A 26,196-nucleotide genomic window follows, 5' to 3' on the forward strand; every position below is an offset into this window, starting at 1 on the left:
CAGTCACAGCTCACAGGCTCATTCACAGCTTTATGTTGCTAAAGCAAACAGTCTGGGCAGAAGAATGACAGCATTACCCTCCTTTCTGATTATCCTCCTTTCTGCATCCTGATAAACTAATGATTCGCTTTCCTGTTGGGATTCAGCCCCGACTGGGTAGCTTCAAGCTGTCAACTCAAGCAGACCCTGATGATATCACACAAACCTCTTCCTCTCCTTCCTTCCCGGGTGCTTCATTCTTCATGAACCAGCATCAACATCCAGCCTACACATGGAGCCCGGGTGTAATTACCAAGGCAATTTTCTGGCCCTGGAAAGGCTCATATGAAAAGCAAAGGCTTCTTTTTGCCTCACTTCTCCAAATACAACACAAAATGCTATTCAGAAAGCTGCTGGTTACAAAAAATTCAATCCTGTAAGTCTCTGTAACCCGTTTTTACCTGCTCATCATAGATTGTACTTGGGCAGACATTTCAGTTGGGTTTAAGCCTATCTCTTCAGAAATTAAAAGCATGCATTGCCTTTGAGTGCTTTTGAGTTGATAGTTAAGAGAACCACCCACTTAGTAATATCAGTGAGTCCAAACTTATGCATATTTATGAAGTGAGACAGTTAATTTGGAAAAGGCCATAAAGTGAGTCACTGATTAGGTTCTAAGATGCTACTCCTTTTTGAAACTCTGAACACTGGGAAATACTATTGTCAAATGAAAACATAACTGACCATGACACAAAAGATGAAAACTTGTTACCTTTTATTTCTCTTGCAGTTTTATTTTTCTGTTTTCCAGATAAATGTAGAATTACATACTTAAAAAACCATTAAAAAGACTTGTTCAACACATATAAATAACAGCAGTTACTTAACAGAATATTTTCTCGATACTTTTACATGAAGACAGAAAGCTTTAAGGCAATATTTTAAAGTAGGCATTTCACTTTGTATTAGGGCCAGAATTGCTCTATTGCATTATGTTACCTGTCATGCCCCCTAACAATAGAACTTGGCAGTACTCATTGTGGCCAAATCTTTCAAGATTCAGCAATCGTGACTAAGCTATGCTGTGACATTTTCTGGGCAGGGACTTAAGGAACACTCGGGAGTTTGTCTTTGTTCATTCGTTTGCTTTTTCTTTACAATTTCCAGACCTGCCACTAGCCCCACCTAATTTACTCAAGGCATGTTCTGAGATCAAAGTCACATGACTACTTTGCTTGCCATTTCAAAATATTAGACAATAATTTGACACCTTGTGTTAAACAATACAGAGGCAAAAAAAGGGGGGGATGAACTCACTCTAATTAAAAGAAATGTTGAGATCTCTCTATATATGTATCTACATCTCTAGATCTCTCTATACTCAAGTACAGTGAAAACAAATTCAGTGGTTAGATTGGAAAGTTTTCTTGTCTTTCTCTGGATGCCTCCTAGGGGATTAGCCCAGAAAAACCCACTTGAAAGTTTAGAAAGATATTTCCACTAAGACAGACTTCATTTTAGTCAAGCCAACTTACCCACTCTGGCAGACTGGCTAAATGCTCACCAAATCCATGAATTTCTCCTTCCCAGCATACAGGCTGATTAAATTTCCCAGCCACCCTTGCAACTACAAGTGTCCAAGAGATTGAATGAAGGCAGAGGTGACATATGCCACTTCCAGGTCTGACCCATAAAACCTTTCCAGGAATGATCCTGCATTGTCTTTCCTGAGTCAGTGGCCAAGGACTTGGAGTCAGGAAGGGGCTAAAAGATAGAAGATGCCTGGTCCCTGAATGACCATATGGAAGACTGTCAATCAAAAACACCACAGCAGACCTCAGGCAAGCAAGAAAAATGAGAATTAGGCACTTCTGCTTAAAGCAGTTGGACTAACCTAACTAGTACTAAAGTCTCCTATTCAATCACTTGACCTTTGCATATTTTTTCTCATTCAATCCTCACAATAACTCTATGAGATAAGAACTATTATCCCTATTAAAAATAAGGAAACATGGGCTAAGAGAATTTAACTGCTTTCTTAAGTGGGTAACTTGACAAGTTGGTTTAGAGTGGCTCAGTTCAGTGGGAGTTTCTTGTGGACTTTATCAGATTAATTTGCAAGTAGCCATCCAGGAAAAAAAAAAAAAAAAAGATCCTTTTTGTTTTTCTTGCATTTGGATTCACAAAGCTAAAGAGTAGAAGATCTAGGGTTCAAATCCAGGTAGGCCCAAGTCCAAAGATTCTACCCTTGACCACCCTCACAAATTAATACATATATATTTTTAATCTCAAACCTATGGGCATAAACCCATAAATAATTGGAATCTCTCAGTGTACCTAAGTAATTAGCTTAAGTACTAAGGTTAACTACTAGGCTTTCTTGGTTGGTTTAAGATGAATAAATTATCAACACATTGGATTACTGCCCCACAGCTTAGAAAATCCTTACTGAGTGAGTGCTCTGGCAGAGCACTCTGCTGGGCCATGCATATCACTAGCTGGAGGAACAGACAGAAGGGGTCTCTCATCCTCCTTTCTCTTCTAATTTCTTAGACTCTTTAAATAATGAAAGGACAAAAATTAGTTTTAGATTCCTGCTCAGTGCACAGGAAGGCACTATCTCTTTATTTTTTAAAAAATAATTATTTATTTATTTGGCTGCCTCAAGTCTTAGTTGCAGTACGCACACAGGGTCTTTGTTGCATCATGTAGAATCTTTCATTGAGGGGCACGAATTTTCTAGCTATGGTGAGTGCGGGCTCCTGAGCACATGGGCTCAGTAACTGCACAGCATGTGGGACTTCAGTTCCCCAATCAGGGATCGAACCTGTGGCCCTTGCATAGCAAGGTGAACTGTTAACCACGAGGCCACCAGGGAAGTCCCAATATTTCCTTTTATTTATTTATTTTTTTAAACTAATTTATTTATTTTAATTTGGAGGCTAATTACATTACAATATTGTGGTGGTTTTTGCCATACACTGACATGAATCAGCCACAGGTGTCCCCCATCCCATACCCCGCTCCCACCTCCCTTCCCATCCCATCCCTCTGGGTTGTCCCAGTGCACCAGCTTTGGTTGCCCTGTTTCATGCATAGAACTTGGACTGATCAATGTATACTACCATTTCACATATGGTAGTATACATGTTTCAATGCTATTCTCTCAAATCATCCCACCCGCACCTTCTCCCACAGAGTCCAAAAGTCTGTTCTTTATATCTATGTCTCTTTTGCTGTCCCGCATATAGGGTTATTGTTACCATCTTTCTAAAGTCCACATATATGCATTAATATACTGTATTGATGTTTTTCTTTCTGACTTACTTCACTCTGTATAATAGGCTCCGGTTTCATCCACCTCATTAGAACTGATTCAAATGTATTCCTTTTGACAGCTGAGTAATATTCCACCGTGTATTTGTACAACTTTCTTATCCATTCATCTGCTGATGGAAATCTAGGTTGCTTCCATGTCCTGGCTATTGTACACAGTGCTGTGACCAATATTTCCTTTTAAAATGCAAGTCAAATAAAGACAGAAAAAGAGGGCAGGTGGAAGAAACTCTTTCTTACTTATGGAGGATTAAAAAACTCAGATTTCCTAGTCTTTTTAATAGAACAAAATCAACAGGCCAGTCAATGGCCATAAATCATCTTCCCTTTAGCTGGAAACCTAGGGTTAATTTCTTCCACTGTGTACCAGTACACATTAATTTCACGCAAGCACACACTCACACAGTTTCATTGTCAGGTTCTCAGCAGCATAAGACGTGTTGAAGAAAATATGGAAGTGTCTGTAGGTGGGAAGGCACTCCCTGCTGTAGTTACAGCACAACAGATGTGGGCCTTGACCACAAAGGTGCTGCCCATCTGTCCGAAACAATGGAGGGGCACAGGCAGCAGACCTCCCAAAAACCCCTGTGACAAGCCTTCCGAGTGGTGCCCATCCAGGACTTTAGAGGCACTGGGCTAGCAGAAGTTACATTTTCAGCCGTGGCCAAAGTTTTGGGGTCACTCACGATAGAGATGAGAGATCAAATTGCCAACATTCATTGGATCACAGAGAAAACAAGGGAATTCCAGAAAAACATCTACTTCTGCTTCATTGACTCCACTAAAGCCTTTGAGTGTGTGGATCACAACAAACTGGAAAATTCTTAAAGAGGTGGGAATACCAGACCACCTTACCTGACTCCTGAGAAACACATACGTGGGTCAAAAAGCAACAGTTAGAACTGAACATGGAACAATGGCCTGGTTCAAATGGGAAAGGAGTATGATGAGACTGTATATTATTTCTTTCCTGCTTATTTAACTTAGAAAGAGGAACTAAACAGCCTCTTGATAGGGGTGAAAGAGGAAAGTAAAAAAAGCTGGCTTGAAACTCAACATTAAGAAAAAAAGATTATGGCATCCAGTCCCATCATTTCATGGCAAATAGAAGGGAGAAAAGTGGAAGCAGTGACAGATTTTATTTTCTTGGGCTCCAAAATCACTGCAGATGGTGACTGCAGCCAACAAATTAGAAGACACTTGCTTCTTGGAAGAAAAGCTATGACAAACCTAGACAGCATATTCAAAAGCAGAGACATCACTTTACTGACAAAGATCCATATAATCAAAGCTATGGTTTTTCCAGTAGTCATGTATGGATGTAAGAGTTGGACCATAAAGAAGGCTGAGCTGAAGAATTGATGCTTTCGAACTGTGGGGCTGTTGAGAGGCCCTTGGACTGCAAGATCAAACCAATCAATCCTAAAGGAAATCAACCTTGAACATTCATTGGAAGGACTGATACTGAAGCTCCGATACTTTGGCCACCTGATGCAAAGGCCCAACTCATTAGAAAAGACCCTGATGCTGGGAAAGACTGATGGTAGGAGAAGGGGTGATAGAGGGTGAGATGGTTGGATGGCATCATCAACTCAACAGACATGAATTTGAGCAAACTCCGGCAGATAGTGAAGGACAGGAAAGCATGGCACGCCGCAGTCGATGGAACCGCAAAGAGCAAGACGTGACTGAGCAAATGAACAGCAACACATGGTAGAGATGATTAAAGATCGTCTCCCACATCTCTCCCAGGTGATGGGAGACGTCTCCATGCCAACAGCACTTATTTCACCTCTCTCTATTAACTATAAAAATTTTCTACAGTTTTATTTTACCACATAACTCTTATAAATGACTATGCATTGCAGCTCTTTTTATGTGTAGTATCCATGAAGAGAACTTTGGATGGTGAGTAAAGTAATGGGCCCAGGTCCAGATTCCATGGCCAGGGCATTAAAATGTATCACTGAACTTCATTTTTCATGCTCGCAAATTAGAAATATCCTATTTTCCCTGGACCCAGTGAAGAGCTGAATGCACCAAAATTCTACACATATAGAAAAGGGGTTTCTTGGCCATTTTTTATGTGAGACTCCTTCTATCAACTGGGAAAAGATGGGCTTGATAAATTGTCACTAGAGTTCTTTTTTTTTTTTTTTCATGTTCTAGTAACATTTAATTCAAAAAAGCAGGCATCTGAGCCATGGGCCATAGTTTGGTAGCACCTGGTCTGTAAGACCCAAAAAGGCTTCCTGTATATGCCTTTTTTTAAGTGCACAGTTCAGCAGTGTTCAGTATATGCTCACTGTTATGAAACAGATCTCCAGAACTTTCTCATCTTGCAAAAGGGAAACCATCTATCTATTCAACAACAATCTATTTCTCCCCACAGCTCCTGGTAATCACCATTCTACTTTCTGTCTCTGCAAGTATGACTAATTAAGATCCCTCATATAAGTAGAATTGTACAGTATTTGCTCTTCTGTGTCACTAGAATTCTTAGCAACAATACTGTAAAGATTAGAACAATCTTTTGCCCAAAGATCATTTTTATAAATTACAACAAGGGGAGAGAAGAAAAGCATGAGATGTTCTGCACATGTTTCACAAGTTGTTCTATATCAGGATCACTGTAATAGGTCTGTAAGAAAGAGGGGTGCTTGCAAGGTGCAAGATGGGCTGACTCATAAGTACATCATGAAATCAATGCAGTGGGTGACAAATTGAAAAAGAAGAAAAGAACAGAGCAATAGAATTGACTATGTGAAATACATCATAACAAAATGCACATTACAACTGTTGTTTTGTGTAACTGGATGGTGAAATAAAATACTCTTTTTCCTATAGATCAAGGTTGAAAAATTTGAAATCCTTTGTAATAGAGAGTATAAGAACCATGTGTCTTAGTCCAAAATGAGACAGGAAATTTGGAGTTGGATGTCATCACTGTCAATCAGGGCTGTAAATCACTAAGATTTTGCGAATGTTTGTTAATGCAGCATAACAGCCTGCTTTGATATAGACACGATAGGAAAAAAGAACACGAGCTTGGTATTTGTCTACAAAAAGATTTTGTGCTGGTGGGCATTTCAGGTGGGGACACCTGAGTCTTGCTGCTCAAAATGTAGCAACAGACCAGCAGCAGCAGCATCACCGAGAGCTTGTTAGAACTATAGACTCCTGGGCTCTATTCTAGACCTGTGACCCAGACTCTGCACTTTAACAAATCATTGAATCCAGACTGACTCGGATGAAGATTAGAGTTTGAGAAGCAGCAATCTAGCAGTTTTTGATAACAAAGAAGTACAAAGTATGAACTAAAAATTAGTAGTAAATACTTCCTTAATTACAAATTAGTTGTGAGACTAGTAAAAATGAATAGAATACAGGCGACATAGATAAACTGACCCTTTAAATAGGTGATGTCGAATGTCACTGTATAAATTTGGTCATAATAAGACTGTAAAGGCCGAAGAAATGTTTTGTACTATAATCTGGATTAGAGACAGAACTTTCAGTCCTATGCATCTCATTTTCGGGATGTGTCTCACAGTAACTGGTTCTGTTGCTTGCCTGTTTTCTATCTTACACTGCCCATTCCCCGGGCACCCTTGGTTCTCAGGATACACTCTTACCTCTTGGGGTTGCTGGTACTGAGAGGCCATCAGAAGAAAAGCTCTCTGGGCCTGGAAAGCACTATGCACCATTTCTGCCTGGGAACAAAAACAAAACGGCAACAGTTTAATGGTGTGAGTACCTGCACAGAGACTTACCATATGATCCAGCAGTCCCATCTCTAGGTATATATCCAAGAAAAATGAAAATGCCTGTCCACACAAAAAACTTGTAAATAAATGCTCACAGCATCATTATTCATAATAGCCAGAGAGCAGAAAGAACCAGAGTGTCCATCAACTGATGAATGGACAAACAAAATGTGATATATCCATAACAATGGAATATTACTCTGCAATAGAAAGAAATGAAGTGCTGATCCATGCTACAACATGGGGGGAACCTTGAAAACATTATGCTGAGTGAATGAAGCCAGTCACAAAAGACCACATTTGTATGATTCCATTTATATGAAATGTCCAGAATAAGCACATCTACAGAGAGAAAGTAGATTAGTGGTTGCCAGGGGCTGGCGGGAGGGAGGAATGGGCAGTGACTGCTAATGAGCATGGAGCTTCTTTCGGGGGCAATGCAAATGTTGCAGAATTAGACAGTGGTGATGGTTTCACAACGTGGTGAATATACTGAGGATCACCAAATCATATACTTTAAAAGAGTGAATGTTATGATATGTGAAGTATATCTCAATGAAGCTATTAAAAAATTTTGAGCCTCAAAGTGTAACTATTTTCCAAAGGGTGTCTCTGCTATCCTCTTTCACACCCTGATTTGTTCTACACTTGATAATGGAAAGAAAACTGTCCCTTAAGCTATCCCCATAAAGATACGGTCACCTGGGACTTTCCTGATGGCCCAGTGGCTAAGACTCTGTGCTCCCAATGCAGAAGATTCAGGTTTGATCCCTGCTTGGGGAACTAGATCCCACGCTGCAACTAAAGATTTGCATGTTGCAACTAAGACCTGGTACAGTCAAATAAATAAACAAAAATAAATATTTAAGATATGCTCACTGAGCAATAGTAGTTGCTACAACTGTTCAGTTAGATGGCTCTGGAGGAGACTTCAGGTCTACCTGGACTCAACACCCTAAAAGGAGTTGAGCAGGTGGGAATGTCTTCAAATACGTGGTACCATATTCTCTTATCCTTACCATCTACTCAGTCTTAACTAGTTGATTAATTCTTTAATTTTTTTAAATTCAAAAAGTTACAGAAGAGTATCAAGAAGAAAATAATTCCAAATGTTTATATCACACACAATTAGTTTTTAAGAAAAGTCATACAGTTGTTTTCATAAGACAAAGCACAATGATTCAGAATATTTGTTTAAATCCCATAAGTTACAAAGATTAAAAAATTTTTAAAAATACCTCGTAACCTAGAAATAATCATTATTAATACAAGATGAACATCACAGCATCCATCTTTAAAAATCCATATGCAGACAGACATTGGTAAAATGGGACCATACCCTAAGTACTATTTTTTAAAATGAAAGTATAAATTTTCGTTATAATTGGATACTAAAGATGAAAGAGAAAGAACTGATAAGCTTCAAATAAAAGTTTCTGCACTATAATTATGCATCATTCTAAATGATCTAAATGATCATTCTGGACTTCCCTGGTGGCCCAGTGATAAAGAACCCGCCTGTCAATGTGGGAGATGCAGGTTTGATCGCTGGGTTGGAAAGATCCCCTGGAGAAGGCAATGGCAACCCACCCCAGTATTCTTGCCTGGAGAATTCCATGGACAGAGGAGCCTGGAGATTACAGTCCACGGGGTTGCAAAGAGTTGGACACAACTTGGCAACTGAGCATGCACACAAATGATCATTCTAAGATAAAAATATAAAATATTAAGAGACTGGAATACTTATGTATTTATATTTTAAATGACATAATGCAATTTTAGATGATACTAATTGACTCCTTGTTGGGAAAGACAAGAGCACAGGTCTTTCCCACTTCTTTCTACCTCTGGTCTCCATTTTTCACTTTGTTTTAGTTATTATTCTTACTGTAATGCTAACCCCATAGCTCCTGAGAATTACTTCTACATTTAGACATACCTAGTGGTTCTCACCAGTTGTTTTACCATGGCTTCTCCATTTCTGAGTTTTGATTTTTTTTTTTCCTGGCTAGACTCCCATTATCAAGTATGTTCCTCAAAAAGGTCTCAAAGTTGCTTAAGTTCTTCAGTCTGAAGCATGTCTCCCTGTTGTCTATACATTTTAACAACATCTTGGCTAGATATAACATCCTTGGGTCTCTCTCTCTCACCACGTGCAGAAAGGACAGCAGTGACTGTGGCAATGCACAAATCTAAGCCAGCTTGACTGTTTTCTCCTTTGTAGGAAACTGACTTTTCTATTCTGACACCTGAAGAATTATTTCTTTATCCTTGAAGCTTAACAATTTAAGTTATGTCTGGATTTTGAGCATTCTGTGTTATATTTCTTGGAATAGATTTGGTCCTTTCATTTATGGTACATTTTCTTACATAACTTTATCTTTCAAAATATGTTTTGTTCTACTTGTTAGATTTTCTACTCAGGGGTTCAAACAATTATCTTCATACTGTATAATATTTGAATGATTTCATACCTTTTAGATTCTCTCTGCCTTTCATTTCCTTATCTGTCATCTATAATTACTATGATTATATCAATACTTTTCTCTATTGTGATACACAGATATTCAGTAGGGTCTCATATACATTAACATTTCTAATTTATATTTCATTTCTGTATTAATGTTGTTTTTGATTTCGATTCATTAGACTTCAATTTCCCTTTGTATTTCATTCTTACTGTTCTATCACCTTAAGCTATGCTGTGTGCTCACTCAGTCACGTCCAACTCATTACAACTCCACAGAATGTAACCCACCTGACTCCTCTGTCTGTGGAATTTTCCAGGCAAGAAAACTGCAGCAGGTTGCTATTTCCTTCTCCAGGGATCTTTCCGACCTACGGATTGAACCTGTGTCCCTTGCATCTCCTGCACTAGCAGGTGGATTCTTTACCACCGCGCCATCTGGGAAGCCCCTGAAAAATATTTTTAAAATATGCTGCTGCTGCTGCTAAGTCGCTTCAGTCGTGTCCGACTCTGTGCGACCCCATAGACAGCAGCCCACCAGGCTCCTCCGTCCCTGGGATTCTCCAGGCAAGAACACTGGAGTGGGTTGCCATTTCCTTCTCCAATGCATGAAAGTGAAAAGTGAAAGTGAAGTCGCTTAGTCGAGTCCGACTCCTAGCGACCCCATGGACTGCAGCCTACCAGGCTCCTCTGTCCATGGGATTTTCCAGGCAAGAGTACTGGAGTGGGGTGCCATTGCCTTCTCCGAAAAATATGCTAATACTCTTATTCAGTTTTAAGAGTCTAAGTTACACTCTAATTAAGCCACAGTGAGAAATCTGTTTCTGTTCATTGTCTCATTTCCTCTGAGACAATGAACTTTCCTTTGCCTGCTCTGTTCCTCTCTGACACACTATTTCTAGTAACCCTGTGGGTGATTCCTTGAGCATTTTGCCACCTTACTGGAGACTGGTTTATTTTCCACTTCAAGCAAAAGTGTTCTTCCTAATCTTCTAGGGCCGGATGGAATAGGAGACAGGAAAAGGGAACGCTTAACTTTTCTCATTTCTCATCCAAGGGTTTTTTTTTCCCTCTTACTGACAAGAAAATGCTTAAAATAAAACCAAGATTTGTAGATCATTTACATTTAGAATGACAAATTCATCATCATATACATAACAGATTAAATCTTATGAATATTTAAATGAGGGTATATTTTCCTTTTTGGAGTACACCATCTCCTCTTTGTCCTGGCAGCCTGAGTGTTGGGATTATGTTGCTCAAAAATCTCAAATTTTGGATATTCCTTAGGGAAATAGAGGATTTTCAAATTTTACTGTCCTAGAGACCATTATGACCTCCTGAACATGAAGCTCAAGAGTAGCATGAATGCTTATCTATACATCAAAACATTTATTTTCAGTGGTTCAGAAGGACTTTTGTCAGTCTCTAATAACCACATTTCCAAATAGAAGCTTATGAAATAAAACTTTCCATGGCTTAGACATAAATAAAAGAACTGCACTTCTCCCACAGTGATGATACAGAAGTATGGTCCTCATCTATGGTAAGCCTTGTGGAGTCATCTGAATCATAGTTGCTGTGGGAACAGCAATTTGGGATTGCCTGACTTCTACAGTTAAAACTGCAGCTCAGAGATGGCATTAACAATATTTTTGTAGTTATCCTAAGATGAACACAATCACTGCCCTTTTTTACTTTCCTGAGCAACAACATTTAGCTCTTTGTTAACAGAACAATTTTCTGGCAGGTCTGATTAGGTGAAGATGGCCAATTTCATTAATTAGTCTCTCCCCCCACATGGCCTTTCACTCAGCAACAGCGGTGGAGGTTGGAGGACAGAAAGGGTGAATATTTAGCTATCTGCTTCCACTCTCCCTTGGTGTAGACAAATCTTTCTGAGGATTCAGCTGTGTACTTCTTCCGGCTCCCTGGAACTCTGGGCGTGACTAGCAGACTCTAAACTACATTCATTTTTAATCTAATCCATTCACATTTCAAAGAATTTTTATTCCATCTTTGAGGCATTCTGATCTACCTGCTTCTTACTTCTGGAAAGTTCCATGAGTCCCCTCAACCAGACAGCATCAGTAACAATTCCTCTGAACCTGCTGAGTTCTGATAACTTGAAAGGAAGAATTTGGCTCACTCAGGCCGTTCAAAACATTGTGAAAGAGAAAGTCCAACGTAGGGATTTTCAGTAACGACAAATAATTGAGGGTTTTGCTGAGTTTGTTCTTCACACATGTGCCAGGCTCGGAGCGCCTCAGTGACCTTTGTGGGTATACATGCGCATCTATCTGCCTGTGAGCACGTGTGTGCAGAGAGGAAAGGGACAGTGTTGGTAAGAGACAAAGTTGTGCATTTTGCTTGAATTCTATCAATTTTCACTTAGGTGACTAGAATTCTTGGACAGACAGGTTGGGGTATGATCTTGGCCTGCAGTCTGAGGGGAAAGAGTAGGAGAATGAATTTCAGTCATCAGTTTAAAGCAAGCCTCGGGATAAACAGACACCAGTTAATATGACTTATTTTCATTTAATCCCCCTGAGAGAGAACTGGCTCCCCGGGGAAGCCCAATTGGTCTCTGGACACCCATTAAAGCTTCGCATTATTTCATTGGGAAATCTATAGGCCACAAAGCACCATGTGGGTGATAAAATGAGCAAGGTGCAACTGGGAGAAAGGGCACAGGTAAGACTTGGAGGAGATGCAAAAAGCATCCAGCTAGGATGCCTGTGCTGAAGGTATTTCCAGATCTTATGACTGTATCAGTCCTCTTCTTGTGAACCAGACAGCAAAGGGAAGGGGGTCCTCTTTCTCTGACTGAAGGTCAAGGGAATGGGCATCTGCTCATCAGGTGCAATCTGGGGGCTCTGGGAAGGTCACTATCAACACCACCTTCACCTTCCTCCCCAACGAGTCTGCCAAAGTCCCGTATTTTATAATTAGAGGTGCTGTGTTTTTAGATCTGATTCCTTAGGACCCTTTAATCTATCCTAACGGTGAAGTCTCTTGAGTTTCATCCAACAAAAAGGTAAAAGAGAACCTGACAGATGAAAGCAAGGCAGGAAGATGAGCTGACAAAAAGAAGTGATGGGAAGCCAAAGCCAAGTTTCACCCACTTCACGATTTTGCTTCAAACAATACTGAAGATGCTTAATCTTATAGACATGAACACAAGCACCAACCGTACAAAGTCAGGTTATCAAAGCTGTCTGGATTGACATAAAGAACCATGAAGAAGGCTGACACCAGCATTTCTCCACTGGTTTGCATTAAGTTTGCATTATAGTCACCTGGTGAAAGAATGTCAAAGTGAAAGTCGTTCAGTCATGTCCGACTCTTTGCGACCCCATGGACTGTAGCCCCCCAGGCTCCCCTGTCCATGGGATTCTCCAGGCAAGAGTACTGGAGTGGGTAGCCTTTCCCTTCTCCAGGGGATCTTCCCAATTCAGGGACTGAACACAGGTCTCCCGCATTGCTGGCAGGTTCTTTACCAGCTGAGTCACACAGTCACCAGGAGGCTCTGTTAAAACAGAGATTGTCAGGATTCACCCCCAGGGTTTCAGATTCAGGAGATTTGGGTGGGCCCAAGAATTCACATTTCTAATGAATTCTCTAACAAATATTGCATGCTGTAATCGCTTAATTAAGTTTCAGGAGAGTTTCTGTTGATTCTTTTCAACTTTCTACATAGATGAAGGTCATGTCATCTGTGATAAAAGACAGTTTTATATCTTCCCAGTCGGGGTGCATTTTAGTTCCTTTTCTCACCTATTTGCGTTAGCAAAAATTTCTAGTTTGATGTTGAAAATGATTGGTGAGAGGGGACATCCTTGCCTTGCACCTGATCTCTGATTTTCTTACCATTAAATATGATGTTAGTTCTCAGTTTCTTGTCATTGTAAGAAAACTCCATAAACTAGGACTAGAGGGAAACTTTTAAATTGAGAAAGTTTCCCTCTAGTCCTAGTTTATGGAGTTTTTATCATGGATAGGTGTTGAAAGTGAAAGTGAAAGTCACTCAGTTGGGTCTGACTCTTTGCGATCCCATGGACTGCATGCAGCACACCTGGCCTCCCTGTCCATCACCAACTCCCGGAGTTCACTCAGACTCATGTCCATTGAGTCGGTGATGCCATCCAACCATCTCACCCTCTGTCGTCCCCTTCTCCTCCTGCCTTCAATCCTTCCCAGCATCAGGGTTTTTTCAAATGAGTCAGCTCTTTGCATCAGGTGGCCAAAGTATTGGAGTTTCAGCTTCAACATCAGTCCTTCCAATGAACACCCAGGACTGGTTTCCTTTAGGATGGACTGGTTGGATCTCCTTGCAGTCCAAGGGACTCTCAAGAGCCTTCTCCAACACCACAGTTCAAAAGCATCAATTCTTTGGTGCTCAGCTTTCTTTATAGTCCAACTCTCACATCCATACATGACTACTGGAAAAACCATAGCCTTGACTAGATGGACCTTTGTTGGCAAAGTAATGTCTCTGCTTTTCAATATGCTGTCTAGGTTGGTCATAACTTTTCTTCCAAGGAGTAAATGTCTTTTAATTTCATGGCTGCAGTCACCATCTGCAGTGATTTTGAAGCCCAGAAAAATAAAGTCAGCCACTGTTTCCAGTGTTTCTCCATCTATTTCCCATGAAGTGATGGGACTAGATGCCATGATCTTCGTTTTCTGAATGTTGAGCTTTAAGCCAACTTTTTCACTTTCCTCCTTCACTTTCATCAAGAGGCTCTTTAGTTCTTCTTCCCTTTTTGCCATAGGGTGGTGTCATCTGCATATCTGAGGTTATTGATATTTCTCCCGGCAATCTTGATTCCAGCTTGTGCTTCTTCCATCCCAGTGTTTCTCATGATGTACTCTGCATATAAGTTAAATAAGCAGGATTATACAGCTTATTTTATACATTGTCTGTATATATACAGACAATATACAGCATTAAAGTACTCCTTTTCCGATTTGGAACCAGTCTGTTGTTCCATGTCCAGTTCTAACTGTTGCTTCCTGACCTGCATATAAGTTTCTCAAGAGGCAGGACAGGTGGTCTGGTATTCCCATCTCTTTCAGAATTTTCCACAGTTTATTGTGATCCACATAGTCAAAAGCTTTGGCGTAGTCAATAAAGCAGAAATAGATGTTCTTCTGGAACTCTCTTGCTTTTTCCATGATCCAGTGGATGTTGGCAATTTGATCTCTGGTTCCTCTGCCTTTTCTAAAACCAGCTTGAACATCTGGAAGTTTACGGTTCACGTATTGTTGAAGCCTGGCTTGGAGAATTTTGAGCACTACTTTGCTAGCGTGTGAGATGAGTGCAATTGTGCAGTAGTTTGAGCATTCTTTGGGATTCCCTTTCTTAGGGACTGGAATGAAAACTGACCTTTGTCCAGTTCTGTGGCCACTGCTGAGTTTTCCAAATTTGCTGGCTTATTGAGTACAGCACTTTCACAGCATCATCTTTTAGGATTTGAAATAGCTCAACTAGAATTCCACACAGAAGAACTATACAAAAAAGATCTTCACAACCCAGATAATCAGGATGGTGTGATCACTCACCTAGAGCCAGACATCCTGGAATGTGAAGTCAAGTGGGCCTTAGGAAGCATCACTACGAACAACGTTAGTGGAGGTGATGGAATTCCAGTTGAGCTAGTTCAAGTCCTAAAAGATGGTCTATACGGTCTATGGAATTCTCCAGGCCAGAATACTGGAGTGGGTAGCCTTTCCCTTCTCCAGGGGATATTCCCAACCCAGGGATCAAACCCAGGTCTCTCACATTGCAGGTGGATTCTTTACCAGCTGAGCCAGAAGGGAAGCCCAAGAATACTGGAGTGGGTAGTCCATCCCTTCTCCAGCGGATCTTCCCAACAAAGAATTTGTTATTGTTGTTAGTCGCTCAGCCGTGTCTGACTCTATGTGACCCCAGGGACTGTAGCCCTTGCGGCTCCTCTGTCCATGGGATTTCCCAGGCAAGATTACTGGAGTGGGTTGCCATTTCCTTCTCCAGGGGATCTTCCTGAGCCAGGGATCAAACCTGAGTATCCTGCATTGCAGGCAGGTTATTTATCGCTGAGCCACCAGGGAATAGGTGTTGAATTTTGTCAAATGCTTTCCCTGCATCTATTGAAATGATCATGTGATTTTTCTTTTTCTGCTGATGTGACAGATTACATGAATTGATTTTTGAATGTTGAACCAACCTTGCATACTTGGGGAAAAAATCCAACTTGATCATGGTACACAATTCTTTTTTATACCTTTTTAGATTTAATTAGTATTTTGCTGAGGATTTTTGCATCTATGTTCACAGAAATATAGGTCTGTAGTTTTCTTATAATGTCTTTGTTTTATTTTGGTAGTAGGGTAATGCTAGGGCCTTACTAAGAACCCAGTGCTCTGGCTTATTTCAAAATGCTTCTTTTTGCCCTCCACCTGCCAAAAGCTCAAGCAGATTTTTCTCCAGGATTTACTGTGGGAACCTAGTTGAGTTGTTAGAGGTAAATCTCAAAATATTTGGGGGCTGCCTATGAATGGGTTCCCCCAGAATTCTTAACTCTGAGTTGTCTGCATTGAGCTTCCAATAATTTGCCAATTATAATTCAGGTTTTTCTACCTCAACAAATACTCCAATACTTTAGCCACCTGATATGAAGAGCTGACACGTTGGAAAAGCCCTTGATGCTGGGAAGGATTGTGGACAGGAGGAGAAAAGGGCAGTAGAGGATGAGATGGTTGGACAGCGTCATTGACTCAATGAACATGAGTTTGAGCAAATTCCAGGAGATAGTAAAGGGCAGAGGAGCCTGGTGTGCTGCAGTCCATGGGGTCCCAAAGAGTCAGATACAACTTAGCGACTGAACAACAACTGGTTCCCTTGACAGTTTCAGTCATGAGTCGCTGCTCCATTAAGCCCAAACTTCACCTGTTTCTTTGGTCTCAGGGACAGCAGTTTTCCCTGTGTCCTCCTTTAAGGACCCAACAAGAGTTGCTTTTTCAGAGTTCAGCTTTTTCCTTGTTATTTGGATGGAGTGGTGACTTCCAGGCTCTTTACATGCAGAACCAGAAACTGAAATGTCCTTCTTCAGACATTTTGGAACTTCCATCCCAGCTTCATCCTTCTGATGACAGAGCATTTCCCCATGACCTGCCTTGTGATGTATGCACATTGGATTATGGAATCGGAGTGGGGCTGGTTATGAACAGCCATGCGAGAAGGGCTTAGGGGCATTATCTGGAGGAAAGGATGGTGGGACTGTGCTGACAGGGGGTCACCAAGAGACTCAGTGATAAACACTCTATTTTTCCTTGGATTGTTTCAGTTTGTTAAAAATAGCAAAGTTCTCTAAAGAAGCTTTTATCCTCAGTGCATGAGACTTTCATTCTTTGTGCTTATCACTGTTATTTTTATCATATTTATCTGGGGATGCTTGAAGGGGACTAAAGCAACACCCAAACTGCCTCTTTATACCATCACTGCCAAGAATAAAACATGCAAGTACACAGTGTCTCTTCACTATGACATCTTTAGTTCCCATGAACTTTGTCCTATTTTGCATGTTTGGGAAACAGCTCTCTCTTCCCTATGTGCCAATAGGAAAGGCACAAAGAAGCAAGCCAGGATTACTATTAACAAAGAAAATTGGAGGCATGCTTGTGCTAAAACTTGTTCTGATGGCAAAATCTGTTTTGTCAGCCATATAGTCCAATGATATAAGAAATGAAAAATCAGATTAACTGCTACTTGTTGTTGATCCTGGAATTGCCACAGTGACACAGAAGGGCCAAGTTTTGCTTAGACTACAACTGTCCCCTTGATTTCGGTCAGCATCTCCGTCTCTCCGTTGGTATGTGTCACTTGTCCTTATACATACGGCCCTCACAGATCAGTGTGGATTCTATCTTAGCAAGGAGGACTTTGAACAATGTCCCAGTGAAGTAAGTATGCCACGACATCAGTGGCAGTTAACTGAGTAGTGGGATTATGAGTGGTTTTTAAAATGTTTTTCTTCATACATTTATTGTCAAAATTTCTACCTCAAACATTTAAATTTTACTATCAGAAAATAATTATCAAAAAGATGTGATGAGAACACAATCGAAGTTTATTATTTAATTTCATAATCAGAAAGTTCTGAGTACCTTCTCGGGGGAAACAAGCCGAGAATGACTAATGACTGTAACAGGCGACAAGGTGATATTTGGGTGGAACAGACAACTAACGTTCCGTTTTGAAAGGAATGGGCTGCCAATAACCGTAACTGAAAGGTAAGTTCCTCATCTGGTTAGCCTGACAAAACATAAGAAGTATTCTCATTAAGAAAGGGCATGTATTCTTTTTTTTATTTTGGCCGTGCACTTGGGATCTTAGTTCCCTGACCAGGGATTGAACCCACATTCCCGGTGTGGAGTCTTAACCACTGGATGGCCAGGAAAGTCCCAGGAATGTATTCTTTTTTTGAAGAAATGATTTCCTTCTTTCTAGACCTCAGGAAGCACAATGCTTGGTACCCAGGCATTCTAACCATCGTCCCCCTTAACATGGCTCTCTGGCTCAAGACAACCACAGCTTTTTTTTTTTTTTTTTTAAATTTCTAGTGTGCACACAATAAAATGGAGTCTAAATTTACAGTCTGACCAGGAGAAGGAAGAAGCAATGTCACACTCCACTTATTTATAAATATGTTGGCAACACTCCATTAAATCATAAAGACAAGTTAATTTAAAGACTCTGGCCTGCTCAAATACCTACCAAGTCCCAGTCAATTTCAGGCTCTGCCTTAGCCAAAGCATATATCAAAAGGACAATAATTTTATATTAGGTAATTGTTATAAATTAGTATTTTTACTGCCCTTACAGTTGACTGTTTTTTTTTTTTTCCCCAATGATTTCACTTTCATTAGCAGAGAAAGAATGCATCCTTATTGAATAGAGCTAAATAGTTTTGCAGCCTAGAAAGGAAAGATGAGTAGGTAGATTGAAAATGTCAATGTGAGACTACTAGGCACATTTTATTAAAAAAAAAAAAAAATTCATCCAGGCACTGATAATAAGAGAGGTTCATTCTTCATTAATAGGACTGTTGCCTTGGCAACTTCCAGCTCACATAAGTAGTTTGCATCAGCCACAGTGCACAGTTCTGACACTAAGGAACAGCTCCAACATGTCCTTTCTACATTCAGGCCTGAAATCGTCTATTACATAGCTCAGCTGCATTATCGGTTTCCATTAAAGTAACACCCCATCCAGAACATGTCCCATCCAGCCCCAGAGAACCAATTTAAACAAACTTCATCCCGTGTCAAATAAATAAAAGGTAGAACTGATAAATGATCTTCTCTGGCAAAAAAATACAGGGGGACATATAGCTTTGTTTTTATCTTCTTGCTAGTGTAACAGAGGGCAAAGTTTTTTAAACAATTAATTCCATGAATAATAATGTGCGTTCAAATCATGCATTGTATCCCTAAAATTTTTATTTTGCTAGTTTGTAATTATCACCCAACAGCCTAAAGCACTTTTAGACACTGAGAGTATGAATCAGTACAATGTGTGTGGTGGGCAGGAAGGGCGGGATGTGGTAGGGGGGACAACAGTAAGTATTAGGGAGCATTTATCACTGACCCAGCTGTACCAATCCTTGGACTTTACCTTGAGAAAATAATTGTACAATTATAGAATAGTATTTGTATAAGGATATGCACTGTAACTTCATGTATAATAAGGAAAAAATGAAAAAAAGTAAAACGTCAGTAATTTTTTAAATGATTATAAATACAACCGATTGGATGGACAAGAGTTTAAGTAAGCTCCGGGAGTTGGTGATGGACAGGGAAGCCTGGCGTGCTGCAGTCCATGGGGTCACAAAGAGTCGGACACGACGGAGAGACTGAACTGGACTGAAATACCACTAGATGCCCATCCTTTCAGGGAAGAGACCAGGTGAGACAATCGTGGAGCCCAGGTGTACGTCGTTTCAGAGTCACACCCTAGGGCCTTAATCGTCCTACCCTCATCTGGGCTCTGCATCCTTGTCCATATTATTTCCTCCACCTATGATTTTGATTGTTTACATCAATGATGGTATAACCATGCAATGAAATACTATGCAGTCATTAAAAGTGATAGTATAGACCTCACCTTACTGACATGGAAAGATGCCCAGAACACATGGTCGAAACAAGCAGGTCACAAACAACAGAATGTGTAGAAAAGTTTGTAAAATCTATAGTATAAAACTAATCACTGTAATTTTAAAAACCCAATATAAAACTTTTCTAAACAATTAATTGTAGCAGATGACCTTTTAAAAAACCAACTGTTTGAAATAATTAAAACCAGTGAGTATTTCTTAAGACATCAGAATAGAAAAAAAGAAAACACTACTGTGTGTTTAAATCTGTTTGCTTTTCTGACAGGCAGATTAAGTTTGTAATCGGAACAAAATTCTTCTCTGAAATTAATTTCATTTTCAAATTTAGTCAATGCATAGTGACAAGTCCCACCACTTCATGGGAAATAGACAGGGAACAGTGGAAACGGTGTCAGACTTTATTTTTCTGGGCTCCAAAATCACTGCAGATGGTGACTGCAGCCATGAAATTAAAAGACGCTTACTCCTTGGAAGGAAAGTTATGACCAACCTAGATAGCATATTCAAAAGCAGAGACATTACTTTGCCAACAAAGGTCCATCTAGTCAAGGCTATGGTTTTTCCAGTGGTCATGTATGGATGTGACAGTTGGACTGTGAAGAAGGCTGAGCGCCAAAGAATTGATGTTTTTGAACTGTGGTGTTGGAGAAGACTCTTGAGAGTCCCTTGGACTGCAAGGAGATCCAACCAGTCCATTCTGAAGGAGATCAGCCCTGGGATTTCTTTGGAAGGACTGATGCTGAAGCTGAAACTCTAGTACTTTGGCCACCTCATGTGAAGAGTTGACTCATTGGAAAAGACTCTGATGCTGGGACGGATTGGGGGCAGGAGGAGAAGGGGACGACAGAGGATGAGACGGCTGGATGGCATCACTGACTCGATGGACGTGAGTCTGAGTGAACTCCGGGAGTTGGTGATGGACAGGGAGGCCTGGCGAGCTGCGATTCATGGGGTCCCAAAGAGTCGGACAAGACTGAGCGACTGATCTGATCTGATAGTGACAAGACACTTGGCAAATTGGCCCCTCTCAAAATTCTCTAACTTGCTTTTCTAACACTTAAGGAATCGAAAGCATTTTACCAACATGTTTAAACTAAATCCTTTGACTCTCAAAGCCAGAAGTGCTGCATGGTTGCTGAATTTTGGGGTCTATACAAGTAAAGGATACTTGGCTGCTGCAATGAATCAGAAAAATTAGAGGTAGCAAGTACTCCTTATCCTAGAATGCACTGCAACACTAAGCACTGTCCTTTCACTTTGGACTATTTGAGTCGTATGCTTATTTAAGCTTCATGCATGTGTGTATGCCTTGAGTCTCTGAGTGGGTAATGAGCTCTTGGAGACTAGGCCCCCGGGTGCCTACACGTTGTTTATTCGCGAAGTCGTGTCCAACTCTGCAACCTCATGGACTGTAGCCCACCAGGCTCCTCTGTCCATGGGATTTCCCAGGCAAGAATACCAGATCAGGTTGCCATTTCCTTCTCAATGGAATCTTCCCGACCCAGTGATTAAATCCATGTCTCCTACATTAGCAGGATTCTTAACCACTGAGCCACTTGGGAAGCCCAGTGCCTATACAGAAGGGCCTTTATTACACCAGAAGCTCAATAACTACCAATAAATAATGAATGATTTGAAATTCTTAGAAAACGGTGTGGCACAGCAGAGAATCCATGAGCTTCAGATCTTCAGAGAGGCCTGAGATGGAATCCAACTCTACCCATTGACACAGGGCTATAAGCAAGTTATCCAACCTTCCTGATGCCTGGCTTCTTTATCGCGAATTTACCTACCTTAAAGTGTTCTCCTGATGATCAAGTAAAGCTATGCATCGGCATCTGTATGAAGTGCTTAACATAGTAGGTCCTCAATAAATGCTAGTTCTCTTTCCCCTTCGCCTCTCTTACTAATACAGAAAATTTAAATATGGCAGGGAAATGAAATAGATCTCCGGTGACCATAGAATTCAGCCACAAACCAGATTTTGTTCATCCATCAACCGTACAGGCCTGACAACGACTGAGATCTTACGATGGAGCACTCAATCCATGAAAGTCCTTGCTGAACACTGGTTCCCCAGGGCCCCATGGATTCTGCGGCATCTTGGACTCCTGACCACTCCGGACCAGCACGCAGCCAAGCTGTGTGGAACCAACACTACTTGGTACCCCTGTTTTCTCACTTGTCTTTTGCTGCTCAGTGAACTTCTTCCAGGCAATACCTCGATTCCAAGATCTTTTTCTTAAAATACCAAATCTTCCTTTCCTTTTCTTCTGATAACAGTTTACACATGCTTGTTACAGAAGTTCAAAAGACATGGATGTTTAGAATGTAAAGATTTTGGCAAGTCTGGCCCCCAAAAATGACTACTCTCAGCAATTTAATAAGTATCCTTCCAGCCTTTCTTCTCGTAAAAATATATATACATATAAACATTTCATCATTTTTAAAGCAAACTATATAATCATAATGTTTTTAAAATATTTATTTTTATTTATTTATTATGAATTTGGCTGTACCGGGTCTTATTTGCAGCACGTGGGATCTTTAGTTGAGCCATGCAAACTCTTCATTTTGGCAGATGGGATCTAGTTCCCTGACCAGGGATTAGACCCAGGTTCCTGGCATTGCGCGCCTGGAGCCTTAGCCACTGAGCCATCAGGGAAGCCAGCAGACTTCACTTTCCAATAAGGCAAATCTTTTGGTAAGTGTATACATCATCTCTCTACCCTTTCAATTCCTGTTCTGTTATCCTTGGAAAAATTTCTTCTCTCCTTTTTTATTGGTCCCACATGTCAATTCTGAATTTATTCTGATAATCAAAGGAGAGTAATTATATACTCACACAAAGAAAAAGAAAAATCCTATGCACGGTAGCAAAAGTAGAAAGGAACCAGGTCCATCGTCAGTGGTAAGTACACAGAATCTGCACAGAAATCTTTATCTGGTGCTAAGTCCTTCTCTAATTAAATGCGCACTCCCCCAGGTATCAGCATTCATAATAAATGAGTGTTTTTCATTTAATATTATTGTTTTCCTGCTTCATGTAACTAAAACTAAAATCATGGTGGAAGAGTCATTGAGTCATGTTTCTTCCCCAACATTCTGCACTACATGGTGCTACTCAAAAAACCTTTGGTGAAGACTTTCTTTTTAATTTCTCATCTCTCACAGACTTATAGTTTTGTAAAAGAAATATTAATAAAAGAGCCTTACTAGAAAAATGAAATAAAGACACACAAAGCACAAGTCCAAGTTTCTTAAATTATCAGATTTGCTACTGCTAAGTCGCTTCAGTCGTGTCCGACTCTGTGCAACCCCATAGACGGCAGCCCACCAGGCTCCCCCATCCCTGGGATTCTCTAGGCAAGAATACTGGAGTGGGTTGCCATTTCCTTCTCCAATGCATAAAAGTGAAAAGTCAAAGTGAAGTGCTCAGGCGTGTCCGACTCTTAGCAACCCCATGGACTGCAGCCTACCAGGCTCCTCCATCCATGGGATTTTCCAGGCAAGAGTACTGGAGTGGGGTGCCTAGCAGCCTTTAAAATGACTCTGTTGGATTGTTATAAAAGTTCTCAATGTCTTACTCACAATTTCTGTACTCATTTCGTGGCAGACCATTAGCAGAATCTGTGGAAGGCAGTGGTTTGTGTACCACACACAGAGTAATACTCTTCTGCATCTTTGCATATGAAATGAACCACCCGTCCCTTACATTAGGTCTATAGGCAAATGTTTTCCAAGTTTCTAAGAACTAACTTACAGATGAACTTTGGGTTGAGAGTCCTCATCTAAAAGTTTGGGAGTGTCTGACCTGGATATATTGAGACAATCTACTGAATTTTTCACTTCCCAGGTGGCTCAGTGGTAAAGAATCTGCCTGCCAAGAAGGAGATGCAGGTTCAATCCCTGGGTCAGGAAGATCTATCCCCTGGAGAAGGAAATGGCAACCCACTCCAGTATTCTTGCCTGGGAAATCCCATGGAAAGAGCAGCCTGGTGGGCTACAGTCCGTGGGGCCACGAAAGGGTTGGACACGACTTAGCTACTAAACAACAACAACTGAATTTTTCACTTTTCATCCAGATATTTAAAATTATATAAATACAACTAAAGACTCTCGAAACCAGGAATAACTAATTATTAGAAATATGATGCCATGAAGTCCTGGACAAAAATTCAATTTCTCAACTGGCCCTTTTGACTCCCAAGTTATTTCTTGCCTGATAGCTATCACTTTAATGATTGGAGGGGAAAGCAACATGGTAAAACCCAATCCAAACAGAAAAATCAAACAAAATCCAGAGTTGTCCTTTTTCTAACTCTGACCTTCAGTTTAAAATACTTACAGTAAGGCTCACAAAAATATACTGTCACAGACAGAGCTCATGGGATTTCTACTGGACTACAAGTCAATATATTGATGGATTTTCCTGTTACTTATGAATTCCCACCTAGCTTTCTTTTTTAAGTTTTTTAAAAATTAATTTATTTATTTTAATTGGAGGCTAATTACTTTACAATATTATGGTGGTTTTTGCCATGCTGCTGCTGCTAAGTCACATCAGTCATGTCCAACTCTGTGCGACCCCAGAGACGGCAGCCCACCAGAATCCCTGGGATTCTCCAGGCAAGAATAATGGATTGGGTTGCCACTTCCTTCTCCAGTACATGAAAGTGAAAAGTGAAAGTGAAGTCGCTCAGTTGTGTCTGACTCTTAGTGACCCCATGGACTATAGCCCACGAGGCTCCTCTGTCCATGGGATTTCCCAGGCAAGAGTACTGGAGTGGGTTGCCATTGCCTTCTCCGGTTTTTGCCATACATTGACATGAATCAGCCATGAGTGTACATGTGTCTCAACATCCTCAACCCCCATCAACTCCCTCTCCACCCCATCCCTCTGGGTTGTCCCAGTGCACCAGCTTTGGGTACCCTGCTTCATGCATCGAATTTACACTGGTCATCTATTTCACATATGGTGATATACATGTTCCAGTGCTATTCTCTCATTTCGTCCTACCCTCGCCTTCTCCCACATAGTCCAAAAGTCTCTTCTTTACATCTGTGTCTCTTCTGCTGTCTTGCATAGGGTCATTGTTACTGTCTTTCTAAATTCCATAGCTTTCTTAAACTGCCTTAGAGCTCCAGTCTTTCAATGGCTCATTTTCCTCAACTATAAAAGCGGAATGAGAATAAAGAGAATGAAGAGGGTACTAGATACATTGTCAGGGCTACGATAAAACCAGGGCTTGTGTGTGCGTGTGTATGCATTCACGATAAAAATCTATAGAATCTATGTTTCTCTTGCTAATTCATGACATACAACCTGGCCTTGATTTTCTTTTAACTCCTCATCTATAATACTGCTTGATCCAAATTCTCAGCCATAGTACATTCATGTGTCCACTGATTCAGTAATTTGATTCTTTACACATTCGGTTTCATTCATTCATTTGGCAAACATTTATTAACCACTTACTATGGATAAGTGCTGGACGCTAAGAAGGGAAGAGGAGAACAGCGTACTTCTGGAACCTTGAACTAGTCCCCAACACTCAACAGGTGGGCCTGAAGGGATAAATCATACCATCTTTTCTATACGTTGAGTTGTTTTAACCAAAGCCATTGAAAGTCAACTATCAGCATTCCAAGTACCTTACCATTTAAAATATTTATTTTGCAAAGTGTTTTCTGAAAAGGAAAGTATTTCTATTGCAAACACATACACAGAGTAATAAATTATTAACTCACTGAATACCCTGTTTTTTTTTTTCACAGCACTAAAACATCTTATATATTAAAAAGAATTGGCTTGTAATATGTTATGAAAGTGTAAACTGCCATGTTTCAAAACTTACAATTTTCAACCATATTCTAAATACAACTGAAAAGGGAAAAATATACTACAGGTTAAAAAGCACAGTTTGTAGTTGCCTTATGCACACTAAGGAATCTGCAAACACATACACTACGATTAGAGTGACTCAGGTCAGAGTGCCCATCTATTTGATCAAGGCTGTTTTTTCTTATATGTAGCTAATACACTATTATAAGGCATTCTTAGCTGAACAGTAGATATACACGTGTGGAGGGGCATGTCTCTGTGTGTGTCTGTATGTGTGGTGTGTTTTGTGGGTATGGTTGCTAGAATAGCAATAATAAGATAATCTAAATGAGATCAGGTCATTACTTTTAGACAAAGTATTAATTTTCAGACGCTGAAGCAGCCTCCAGGCAAACAATTAAATTATCCTGAAGTCTAGATAGAAAACAACAATAAATGTTCACATTATTGGCATAGTTTTAGGAAGAAGGAAAGACAGGGGGGAAAAAGAAAAAGGCAAGAGAAAGGAAAAGGACCTCTGTTGTGCAGTTCTAAGTGACATGATTAAATTCTCACATGGAAAACAATCTTCTGAAAGGTATTTCGGGTTTTTTTTTTTAACTTTTTATTCTATATTGGAGTATAGCTGCTTAACAATGTTGT

The 26,196-nt window shown here is 40.3% G+C and overlaps 1 protein-coding gene across 1 annotated transcript in view; it reads right to left on the reverse strand.

The window, feature by feature from the left end:
- CAP2 (cyclase associated actin cytoskeleton regulatory protein 2) overlaps positions 1-26,196 on the reverse strand; it is a 140,158-nt gene that overhangs the window by 78,846 nt on the left and 35,116 nt on the right. The window contains exon 4 of the mRNA XM_027524018.1: positions 6,951-7,028. Coding sequence (XP_027379819.1) covers positions 6,951-7,028 — 78 coding nt within the window. The remainder of the gene's footprint in view (positions 1-6,950; positions 7,029-26,196) is intronic.

The sequence above is a fragment of the Bos indicus x Bos taurus genome, chromosome 23 (assembly GCF_003369695.1).
Source record: "Bos indicus x Bos taurus breed Angus x Brahman F1 hybrid chromosome 23, Bos_hybrid_MaternalHap_v2.0, whole genome shotgun sequence".
Taxonomy (NCBI): domain Eukaryota; kingdom Metazoa; phylum Chordata; class Mammalia; order Artiodactyla; family Bovidae; genus Bos; species Bos indicus x Bos taurus.